Genomic DNA, 14344 nt, shown 5'->3' with positions numbered 1-14344 from the left:
GAAAGGTGTCAGGACACACAGGACATGGCAGCTCGCTGTGTATGGGGGGTGTAGTCACAGAGGGGTCAGAGCACCCATGCTGACCCCTGACCACTGCTGGCTATGATAGAAAGGTGTCAGGACACACAGGACATAGCAGCTCGCTGTGTATGGGGGGTGTAGTCACAGAGGGGTCAGAGCGCCCATGCTGACCCCTGACCACTGCTGGCTATGATAGAAAGGTGTCAGGACACACAGGACATGGCAGCTCGCTGTGTATGGGGGGTGTAGTCATAGAGGGGTCAGAGCACCCATGCTGACCCCTGACCACTGCTGGCTATGATAGAAAGGTGTCAGGACACAGGACATGGCAGCTCGCTGTGTATGGGGGGTGTAGTCACAGAGGGGTCAGAGCGGCCATGCTGACCCCTGACCACTGCTGGCTATGATAGAAAGGTGTCAGGACACACAGGACATGGCAGCTCGCTGTGTATGGGGGGTGTAGACACAGGGGGGTCAGAGCGCCCATGCTGACCCCTGACCACTGCTGGCTATGATAGAAAGGTGTCAGGACACACAGGACATGGCAGCTCGCTGTGTATGGGGGTGTAGTCACAGAGAGGTCAGAGCACCCATGCTGACCCCTGACCACTGCTGGCTATAATAGAAAGGTGTCAGGACACACAGGACATGGCAGCTCGCTGTGTATGGAGGGTGTAGTCACAGAGAGGTCAGAGCACCCATGCTGACCCCTGACCACTGCTGGCTATGATAGAAAGGTGTCAGGACACACAGGACATGGCAGCTCGCTGTGTATGGGGGGTGTAGTCACAGAGGGGTCAGAGCGCCCATGCTGACCCCTGACCACTGCTGGCTATGATAGAAAGGTGTCAGGACACACAGGACATGGCAGCTCGCTGTGTATGGGGGGTGTAGTCACAGAGGGGTCAGAGCACCCATGCTGACCCCTGACCACTGCTGGCTATGATAGAAAGGTGTCAGGACACACAGGACATGGCAGCTCCCTGTGTATGGGGGGTGTAGTCACAGAGAGGTCAGAGCACCCATGCTGACCCCTGACCACTGCTGGCTATGATAGAAAGGTGTCAGGACACACAGGACATGGCAGCTCGCTGTGTATGGGGGGTGTAGTCACAGAGGGGTCAGAGCGCCCATGCTGACCCCTGACCACTGCTGGCTATGATAGAAAGGTGTCAGGACACACAGGACATGGCAGCTCGCTGTGTATGGGGGTGTAGTCACAGAGGGGTCAGAGCGCCCATGCTGACCTCTGACCACTGCTGGCTATGATAGAAAGGTGTCAGGACACACAGGACATGGCAGCTCGCTGTGTATGGGGGGTGTAGTCACAGAGAGGTCAGAGCACCCATGCTGACCCCTGACCACTGCCGGCTATGATAGAAAGGTGTCAGGACACACAGGACATGGCAGCTCACTGTGTATGGGGGGTGTAGTCACAGAGGGGTCAGAGCACCCATGCTGACCCCTGACCACTGCTGGCTATGATAGAAAGGTGTCAGGACACACAGGACATGGCAGCTTGCTGTGTATGGGGGGTGCAGTCACAGAGGGGTCAGAGCACCCATGCTGACCCCTGACCACTGCTGGCTATGATAGAAAGGTGTCAGGACACACAGGACATGGCAGCTCGCTGTGTATGGGGGGTGCAGTCACAGAGGGGGCAGAGCACCATACTGGGTGGTGGGGTAAGGTGCTGACAATAGACACTGATATTCTCGCACCTCTTAGCGCTTCAGTCTTCTTGTCTTTGCCGCTGTAGATTTTCTTGACATTTTTAACCCTGCAGGAGGTAACAGGATGACGTGTAAGTGCTCAGGCTGGGGCAGGACATGAGGCATAGAGTAGTCCCCCAGTACATACTTACCTGATGGCCTCCCTTCCTTGGAGCTCACTGGGGACTCTCTCCACATAATCCCCCACGTCTGCCCCGGCGGTGCCTGCAGGTTCCTGGGGAGTTGGGGCTTGATTCCTTCTGGACCAGTAGGAGGATCGCAGGAAGAAGAGCGGCTCCTGCTTCAGGCCATGCTTATCTGCAGGGACAGGACAATCAGGTCAGACCCAGGGAGCCCTACAAGGAGTCACCCCCCAAATATTATACACCACCACTAGAGGGAGCTCACTACATACACATTATACACCACCACTAGGAGGAGATCACTACATACACATTATACACCACCACTAGGGGGAGAGCACTACATACACATTATACACCACCACTAGGAGGAGATCACTACATACAGATTATACACCATCACTAGGGGGATATCACTACATACACATTATACACCACCACTAGGGGGAGATCACTACATACACATTATACAGCACCACTAGGGGGAGATCACTACATACACATTATACACCACCACTAGGGGGAGATCACTACATACACATTATACACCACCACTAGGAGGAGATCACTACATACACATTATACACCACCACTAGGGGGAGATCACTACATACACATTATACACCACCACTAGGAGGAGATCACTACATACACATTATACACCACCACTAGGGGGAGATCACTACATACAGATTATACACCACCACTAGGGGGAGATCACTACATACACATTATACAGCACCACTAGGGGGAGATCACTACATACACATTATACACCACCACTAGGGGGAGATCACTACATACACATTATACACCACCACTAGGAGGAGATCACTACATACAGATTATACACCACCACTAGGGGGAGATCACTACATACAGATTATACACCACCACTAGGAGGAGATCACTACATACAGATTATACACCACCACTAGGAGGAGATCACTACATACACATTATACACCACCACTAGGAGGAGATCACTACATACACATTATACACCACCACTAGGGGGAGATCACTACATACAGATTATACACCACCACTAGGGGGAGATCACTACATACAGATTATACACCACCACTAGGGGGAGATCACTACATACACATTATACACCACCACTAGGAGGAGATCACTACATACACATTATACACCACCACTAGGAGGAGATCACTACATACACATTATACACCACCACTAGGAGGAGATCACTACATACACATTATACACCACCACTAGGGGGAGATCACTACATACAGATTATACACCACCACTAGGAGGAGATCACTACATACAGATTATACACCACCACTAGGGGGAGATCACTACATACAGATTATACACCACCACTAGGAGGAGATCACTACATACAGATTATACACCACCACTAGGGGGAGATCACTACATACAGATTATACATCACCACTAGGGGGAGATCACTACATACACATTATACACCACCACTAGGAGGAGATCACTACATACACATTATACAGCACCACTAGGGGGAGATCACTACATACACATTATACACCACCACTAGGGGGAGATCACTACATACACATTATACACCACCACTAGGGGGAGATCACTACATACACATTATACACCACCACTAGGAGGAGATCACTACATACAGATTATACACCACCACTAGGGGGAGATCACTACATACAGATTATACACCACCACTAGGAGGAGATCACTACATACACATTATACACCACCACTAGGGGGAGATCACTACATACACATTATACACCACCACTAGGAGGAGATCACTACATACACATTATACACCACCACTAGGGGGAGATCACTACATACAGATTATACACCACCACTAGGGGGAGATCACTACATACAGATTATACACCACCACTAGGAGGAGATCACTACATACACATTATACACCACCACTAGGGGGAGATCACTACATACACATTATACACCACCACTAGGAGGAGATCACTACATACAGATTATACACCACCACTAGGGGGAGATCACTACATACAGATTATACACCACCACTAGGGTGAGATCACTACATACAGATTATACACCACCACTAGGAGGAGATCACTACATACACATTATACACCACCACTAGGGGGAGATCACTACATACAGATTATACACCACCACTAGGAGGAGATCACTACATACACATTATACACCACCACTAGGAGGAGATCACTACATACACATTATACACCACCACTAGGAGGAGATCACTACATACAGACTATACCCCATCACTAGGGGGAGATCACTACATACACATTATACACCACCACTAGGAGGAGATCACTACATACAGATTATACACCACCACTAGGAGGAGATCACTACATACACATTATACACCACCACTAGGAGGAGATCACTACATACAGATTATACACCACCACTAGGAGGAGATCACTACATACAGATTATACACCACCACTAGGAGGAGATCACTACATACACATTATACACCACCACTAGGGGGAGATCACTACATACACATTATACACCACCACTAGGGGGAGATCACTACATACACATTATACACCACCACTAGGGCGAGATCACTACATACACATTATACATCACCTCTAGGAGGAGATCACTACATACACATTATACAACACCACTAGGGGGAGCTCACTACATACAGATTATACACCACCACTAGGAGGAGATCACTACATACACATTATACACCAACACTAGGGGGAGATCACTGCATAAACATTATACACCACCACTAGGAGGAGATCACTACGTACACATTATACACCACCACTAGGAGGAGATCACTACATACAGATTATACACCACCACTAGGAGGAGATCACTACATACAGATTATACACCACCACTAGGGGGAGGTCACTACATACAGATTATACACCACCACTAGGGGGAGATCACTAGATACACATTATACACCACCACTAGGAGGAGCTCACTACATACAGATTATACACCACCACTAGGGGGAGATCACTACATACAGATTATACACCACCACTAGGAGGAGATCACTACATACAGATTATACACCACCACTAGGGGGAGATCACTACATACAGATTATACACCACCACTAGGAGGAGATCACTACATACACATTATACACCACCACTAGGGGGAGATCACTACATACAGATTATACACCACCACTAGGGGGAGATCACTACATACAGATTATACACCACCACTAGGGGGAGATCACTACATACAGATTATACACCACCACTAGGGGGAGATCACTACATACACATTATACACCACCACTAGGGGGAGATCACTACATACACATTATACACCACCACTAGGGGGAGCTCACTACATACAGATTATACACCACCACTAGGGGGAGATCACTACATACAGATTATACACCACCACTAGGGGGAGATCACTGCATACAGATTATACACCACCACTTGGGGGAGATCACTACATACACATTATACACCACCACTAGGGGGAACTCACTACATACACATTATACACCACCACTAGGAGGAGCTCACTACATACACATTATACACCACCACTAGGGGGAGATCATTACATACACATTATACACCACCACTAGGGGGAGCTCACCACATACACATTATACACCACCACTAGGAGGAGATCACTACATAAACATTATACACCACCACTAGGGGGAGATCACTACATACACATTATACACCACCACTAGGGGGAGCTCACTACATACAGATTATACACCACCACTAGGAGGAGATCACTACATACACATTATACACCACCACTAGGGGGAGCTCACTACATACAGATTATACACCACCACTAGGGGGAGATCACTAAATACAGATTATACACCACCACTAGGGGGAGATCACTGCATACAGATTATACACCACCACTAGGGAGAGATCACTACATACACATTATACACCACCACTAGGGGGAGATCACTACATACAGATTATACACCACCAATAGGGGGATATCACTACATACACATTATACACCACCACTAGGGGGAGATCACTACATACACATTATACACCACCACTAGGGGGAGATCACTACATACAGATTATACACCACCACTAGGAGGAGATCACTACATACAGATTATACACCACCACTAGGGGGAGATCACTACATACAGATTATACACCACCTCTAGGGGGAGATCACTACATACAGATTATACACCACCAATAGGGGGAGATCACTACATACAGATTATACATCACCACTAGGGGGAGATCACTACATACAGATTATACACCACCACTAGGAGGAGATCACTACATACAGATTATACACCACCACTAGGAGGAGATCACTACATACAGATTATACACCACCACTAGGGGGAGTTCACTACATACACATTATACACCACCACTAGGGGAGATCACTACATACAGATTATACACCACCACTAGGAGGAGATCACTACATACAGATTATACATCACCACTAGGAGGAGATCACTACATACAGATTATACACCACCACTAGGAGGAGATCACTACATACAGATTATACACCACCACTAGGGGGAGTTCACTACATACACATTATACACCACCACTAGGGGAGATCACTACATACAGATTATACACCACCACTAGGAGGAGATCACTACATACAGATTATACATCACCACTAGGAGGAGCTCACTACATACAGATTATACATCACCACTAGGAGGAGCTCACTACATACAGATTATACACCACCACTAGGAGGAGATCACTACATACAGATTATACACCACCACTAGAGGGAGCTCACTACATACAGATTATACACCACCACTAGGGGGAGATCACTACATACACATTATACACCACCACTAGGAGGAGATCACTACATACACATTATATACCACCACTAGGGAAGCTCACTGCATACAGATTATACACCACCACTAGGAGGAGATCACTACATACACATTATACACCACCACAAGGGGGAGATCACTACATACATATTACACACCACCACTAGGGGAAGATCACTACATACACATTATACACCACCACTAGGGGGAGATCACTACATACAAATTATACACCACCACTAGGGGGAGATCACTACATACACATTATACACCACCACTAGGGGGAGATCACTGCATACAGATTATACACCACCACTAGGGGGAGCTCACTGCATGCAGATTATACACCACCACTAGGGGGAGCTCCATGCATACAGACTATACAGCCGCCACTAGGGGGAGATCACTATATACAGATTATACACCACCACTAGGGGGGGTCACTACATACACATTATACACCACCACTAGTGGGAGCTCACTACATACACATTATACACCTCCACTAGGAGGGGATCACTACATACAGATTATACATCACCACTAGGAGGAGCTCACTACATACACAATATACACCACCACTAGGAGGAGATCACTACATACAGATTATACACCACCACTAGGGGGAGCTCACTACATACACATTATACACCACCACTAGGAGGAGATCACTACATACATATTATACATCACCACTAGGAGGAGCTCACTACATACATATTATACACCACCACTAGGGGGAGATCACTACATACAGATTATACACCACCACTAGGAGGAGATCACTACATACACATTATACACCACCACTAGGAGGAGCTCACTACATACAGATTATACACCACCACTAGGGGGAGCTCACTACATACACATTATACACCACCACTAGGGGGAGATCACTACATACAGATTATACACCACCACTAGGGGGGGATCACTACATACAGATTATACACCACCACTAGGAGGAGCTCACTACATACAGATTATACACCACCACTAGGGGGAGATCACTACATACAGATTATACACCACCACTAGGGGGAGATCACTACATACATATTATACACCACCACTAGGAGGAGCTCACCACATACACATTATACACCACCACTAGGAGGAGATCACTACATACACATTATACACTACCACTAGGAGGAGCTCACTACATACAGATTATACACCACCACTAGGAGGAGATCACTACATACAGATTATACACCACCACTAGAGGGAGCTCACTACATACAGATTATACACCACCACTAGGGGGAGATCACTACATACAGATTATACACCACCACTAGGAGGAGATCACTACATACACATTATACACCACCACTAGGGGGAGATCACTACATACACATTATACACCACCACTAGGAGGAGATCACTACATACACATTATACACCACCACTAGGGAAGCTCACTGCATACAAATTATACACCACCACTAGGAGGAGATCACTATATACACATTATACACCACCACAAGGGGGAGATTACTACATACATATTACACACCACCACTAGGGGGAGATCACTACATACACATTATACACCACCACTAGGGGGCGATCACTACATACAAATTATACACCACCACTAGGGGGAGATCACTACATACACATTATACACCACCACTAGGGGGAGATCACTACATACACATTATACTCCACCACTAGGAGGAGATCACTACATACACATTATACACCACCACTAGGAGGAGATCACTACATACACATTATACACCACCACTAGGGGGAGCTCACTACATACACATTATACACCACCATTAGGGGGAGATCACTACATACACATTATACACCACCACTAGGAGGAGATCACTACATACACATTATACACCACCACTAGGGGGAGATCACTACATACAGATTATACACCACCACTAGGAGGAGATCACTACATACACATTATACACCACTAGGAGGAGATCACTACATACACATTATACACCACCACTAGGAGGAGATCACTACATACAGATTATATACCACCACTAGGGGGAGCTCATTACATACACATTATACACCACCACTAGGGGGGGATCACTGCATACACATTATACACCACCACTAGGGGGAGATCACTACATACACATTATACACCACCACTAGGAGGAGATCACTACATACAGATTATACACCACCACTAGGGGGAGATCACTACATACAGATTATACCTCACCACTAGGAGAAGATCACTACATACAGATTATACACCACCACTAGGGGGAGATCACTACATACACATTATACACCACCACTAGGAGGAGATCACTACATACAGATTATACACCACCACTAGGGGGAGATCACTACATACAGATTATACCTCACCACTAGGAGAAGATCACTACATACAGATTATACACCACAACTAGGAGGAGATCACTACATACAGATTATACACCACCACTAGGGGGAGGTCACTACATACACATTATACACCACCACTAGGAGGAGATCACTACATACAGATTATACACCACCACTAGGAGGAGATCACTAAATACACATTATACACCACCACTAGGGGGAGATCACTACATACAGATTATACACCACCACTAGGGGGAGATCACTACATACACATTATACACCACCACTAGGGGGAGATCACTACATACAGATTATACACCACCACTAGGGGGAGATCACTACATACAGATTATACACCACCACTAGGGGGAGATCACTACATACAGATTATACACCACCACTAGGGGGAGATCACTACATACAGATTATACACCACCACTAGGAGGAGATCACTACATACAGATTATACACCACCACTAGGGGGAGGTCACTACATACACATTATACACCACCACTAGGAGGAGATCACTACATACAGATTATACACCACCACTAGGAGGAGATCACTAAATACACATTATACACCACCACTAGGGGGAGATCACTACATACAGATTATACACCACCACTAGGGGGAGATCACTACATACACATTATACACCACCACTAGGGGGAGATCACTACATACAGATTATACACCACCACTAGGGGGAGATCACTACATACAGATTATACACCACCACTAGGGGGAGAACACTACATACAGAGTATACACCACCACTAGGAGGAGATCACTACATACAGATTATACACCACCACTAGGAGGAGCTCACTACATACACATTATACACCACCACTAGGAGGAGATTACTACATACACATTATACCCCACCACTAGGGGGAGATCACTACATACACATTATACACCACCACTAGGAGGACATCACTACATACAGATTATACACCACCACTAGGGAGAGATCACTACATACACATTATACACCACCACTAGGGGGAGATCACTACATACAGATTATACACCACCACTAGGGGGAGATCACTACATACAGATTATACACCACCACTAGGAGGAGATTACTACATACACATTATACCCCACCACTAGGGGGAGATCACTACATACACATTATACACCACCACTAGGAGGACATAACTACATACAGATTATACACCACCACTAGGGAGAGATCACTACATACACATTATACACCACCACTAGGGGGAGATCACTACATACAGATTATACACCACCACTAGGGGGTGATCACTACATACAGATTATACACCACCACTAGGAGGAGATCACTACATACACATTATACACCACCACTAGGGGGAGATCACTACATACAGATTATACCCCACCACTAGGGGGAGCTCACTACATACACATTATACACCACCACTAGGGGGAGATCACTACATACAGATTATACACCACCACTAGGGGGAGATCACTACATACAGATTATACACCACCACTAGGGGGAGATCGCTACATACAGATTATACACCACCACTAGGGGGAGATCACTACATACAGATTATACACCACCACTAGGGGGAGATCACTACATACAGATTATACATTACCACTAGGGGGAGCTCACTACATACAGATTATACACCACCACTAGGGGGAGCTCACTACATACACACTATACACCACCACTAGGAGGAGATCACTACATACAGATTATACATCACCACTAGGGGGAGATCACTACATACACATTATACACCACCACTAGGGGGAGATCACTACATACAGATTATACACCACCACTAGGGGGAGATCACTACATACACATTATACACCACCACTAGGAGGAGATCACTACATACACATTATACACCACCACTAGGAGGAGATCACTACATACACATTATACACCACCACTAGGAGGAGATCACTACATACACATTATACACCACCACTAGGAGGAGATCACTACATACAGATTATACCCCACCACTAGGAGGAGATCACTACATACAGATTATACACCACCACTAGGGGGAGATCACTACATACACATTATACACCACCACTAGGAGGAGATCACTACATACACATTATACACCACCACTAGGAGGAGATCACTACATACACATTATACACCACCACTAGGAGGAGATCACTACATACACATTATACACCACCACTAGGGGGAGATCACTACATACACATTATACACCACCACTAGGAGGAGATCACTACATACACATTATACACCACCACTAGGAGGAGATCACTACATACACATTATACACCACCACTAGGAGGAGATCACTACATACACATTATACACCACCACTAGGGGGAGATCACTACATACACATTATACCCCACCACTAGGGGGAGATCACTACATACAGATTATACACCACCACTAGGAGGAGATCACTACATACACATTATACACCACCACTAGGAGGAGATCACTACATACAGATTATACACCACCACTAGGAGGAGATCACTACATACAGATTATACACCACCACTAGGGGGAGATCACTACATACACATTATACACCACCACTAGGAGGAGATCACTACATACACATTATACACCACCACTAGGAGGAGATCACTACATACACATTATACACCACCACTAGGGGGAGATCACTACATACACATTATACACCACCACTAGGAGGAGATCACTACATACAGATTATACACCACCACTAGGAGGAGATCACTACATACACATTATACACCACCACTAGGAGGAGATCACTACATACACATTATACACCACCACTAGGAGGAGATCACTACATACACATTATACACCACCACTAGGGGGAGCTCACTACATACAGATTATACATTTCAGCATTTCCTCCCATTTACCTGCTAGGACCTTATCGCAGTAGAGTGTGAGGAGGAGGTAGAGGATGGAGTCCAGCACGAGGCTGATGTAGCTGGTCAGTAGATGGGAGGAATCTCCAGTGATGTCGGAGAAGAAGACGCCCTGGATGTCATTCTCCATGTGGATGGTCTGGAAGTAGAGGTAAGTCGTGTCTGCGGGGTCTGACAGGCACTAGTGATAATATTCTCCAGTTCTGGTTCTTGTACATATAATGGGGCATCAATGAGATCAGGGGAAGTCTCCACCAATCAGATCCCAGTAATCATTGTGCCCTTGATAAGACCAGCGCCCTGCCCTGTAGTGGCGCCTTCTGATCACTGCAGTGACAGCAGCTGCACCACCATCACCTCACAGCGCCACTCATACAGGTGAGGTGGTGCCCGGTACTGCAGCTCTGTAGGAGTGGGTATGGGCTGGCACTTGGGTACTTACCTCTGTGATCCCAATAGCAAAGGAAAATGGAGCCAAAATCCGCAGGAAGACATCTAGGGAGAGGGGCACGATCTTCACAAGCGGCAGCGCGCTCAGCAAGGAGAGGAAAAGCGTAAGAAAGAATCCAGTGATGGCGATGAGCCGAGGCTTCCGGAGCAGAGCGCACAGCATGAACGTGAAAGAGATCTGCAAGAAACCGGCCGGAAGGTGAGTGTTACCGAATAGAGGTCACATGTGACCATACACACACACCTACATACATACACACACACCTACATATACACACACCTACATATATACACACACACCTACATACACACACACACCTACATATACACACACACCTACATACATACACACACACCTACATACACACACACACACCTACATACATACACACACACCTACATATACACACACACCTACATACATACACACACACCCCTACATACATACACACACCTACATACATACATACACACCTACATATATACACACACACCTACATATATACACACACACATACACACACATACACACACATACAGACAGACAGACATATACACCTACATACAGACAGACAGACATATACACCTACATACAGACAGACATATACACCTACATATATACAGACAGACATATACACCTACATATATACAGACAGACATATACACCTACATATACACACACACACACACACACACAGCTACATATACACACACACACACACCTACATATACACACACACACCTACATATACACACACACACCTACATATATACACACACCTACATATACACACACACACCTACATATACACACCTACATATACACACACCTACATATACACACACACACATACAGACAGACATATACACCTACATATATACACACACAGACACATACACCTACATATATACAGACACATACACCTACATATTTACCCACATACACCTACATATACCCACAGACACCTACATATATACCCACAGACACCTACATATATACACACATACACCTACATATTTACAGACACATACACCTACATATATATACACACACCTACATTTTCACACACCCCTACATATACACACACACACACACACCTACATATACACACACACCTACATATACACACCTACATATACACACACACACCTACATATATACACACACCTACATATACACACACACACCTACATATACACACACACACACATACACACACCTACATATACACACACACCTACATATACACACACACACCTACATATATACACACACCTACATATACACACACACACCTACATATACACACACACACCTACATATACACACACACACCTACATATATACAGACACATACACCTACATATATACACACAGACATACACATACACCTACCTACATATATACACATAGACAAATACATATATACACACAGACAAATATACCTATATATATATACACACACCTACATATATACACAGACACATATATACACACACAATGGGGCTCTTTTATTAAGAGCAGTGCAGTGTGTACTATGTGCAGTGTCCTGTGTACTATGTGTAGTGTGTACTATGTGCAGTGTCCTGTGTACTATGTGCAGGGTGTGTACTATGTGCAGTGTCCTGTGTACTATGTGCAGTGTCCTGTGTACTATGTGCAGGGTGTGTACTATGTGCAGTGTCCTGTGTACTGTGTGCAGTGTGTACTATGTGCAGTGTCCTGTGTACTGTGTGTACTATGTGCAGTGTCCTGTGTACTGTGTGCAGTGTGTACTATGTGCAGTGTCCTGTGTACTGTGTGCAGTGTGTACTATGTGCAGTGTCCTGTGTACTGTGTGCAGCGTGTACTATGTGTAGTGTCCTGTGTACTATGTGCAGGGTGTGTACTATGTGCAGTGTGTACTATGTGTAGTGTGTACTATGTGCAGGGTCCTGTGTACTA

At 45.6% G+C, this 14344-nt stretch overlaps 1 protein-coding gene across 5 annotated transcripts in view; it reads right to left on the bottom strand.

Annotated features, from left to right (window-relative positions):
* The window catches only part of LOC140065199 (ABC-type organic anion transporter ABCA8-like), a 261107-nt gene that overhangs the window by 76228 nt on the left and 170535 nt on the right, over nt 1-14344 (bottom strand). For all 5 annotated transcript variants that reach the window (XM_072112790.1, XM_072112791.1, XM_072112792.1 and 2 more), the window contains 4 exons: nt 12392-12577; nt 11941-12088; nt 1886-2051; nt 1743-1801 (listed from right to left, as the gene is read on the bottom strand). In XM_072112790.1, coding sequence (XP_071968891.1) covers nt 1743-1801; nt 1886-2051; nt 11941-12088; nt 12392-12577 — 559 coding nt within the window. The remainder of the gene's footprint in view (nt 1-1742; nt 1802-1885; nt 2052-11940; nt 12089-12391; nt 12578-14344) is intronic.

Source organism: Engystomops pustulosus, chromosome 6, assembly GCF_040894005.1.
Source record: "Engystomops pustulosus chromosome 6, aEngPut4.maternal, whole genome shotgun sequence".
In the NCBI taxonomy this organism is placed as follows: Eukaryota; Metazoa; Chordata; class Amphibia; order Anura; family Leptodactylidae; genus Engystomops; species Engystomops pustulosus.
The sequence above is the reverse complement of the archived record's forward strand: the minus strand, read 5'-3'. Positions and strand labels throughout refer to the sequence as shown.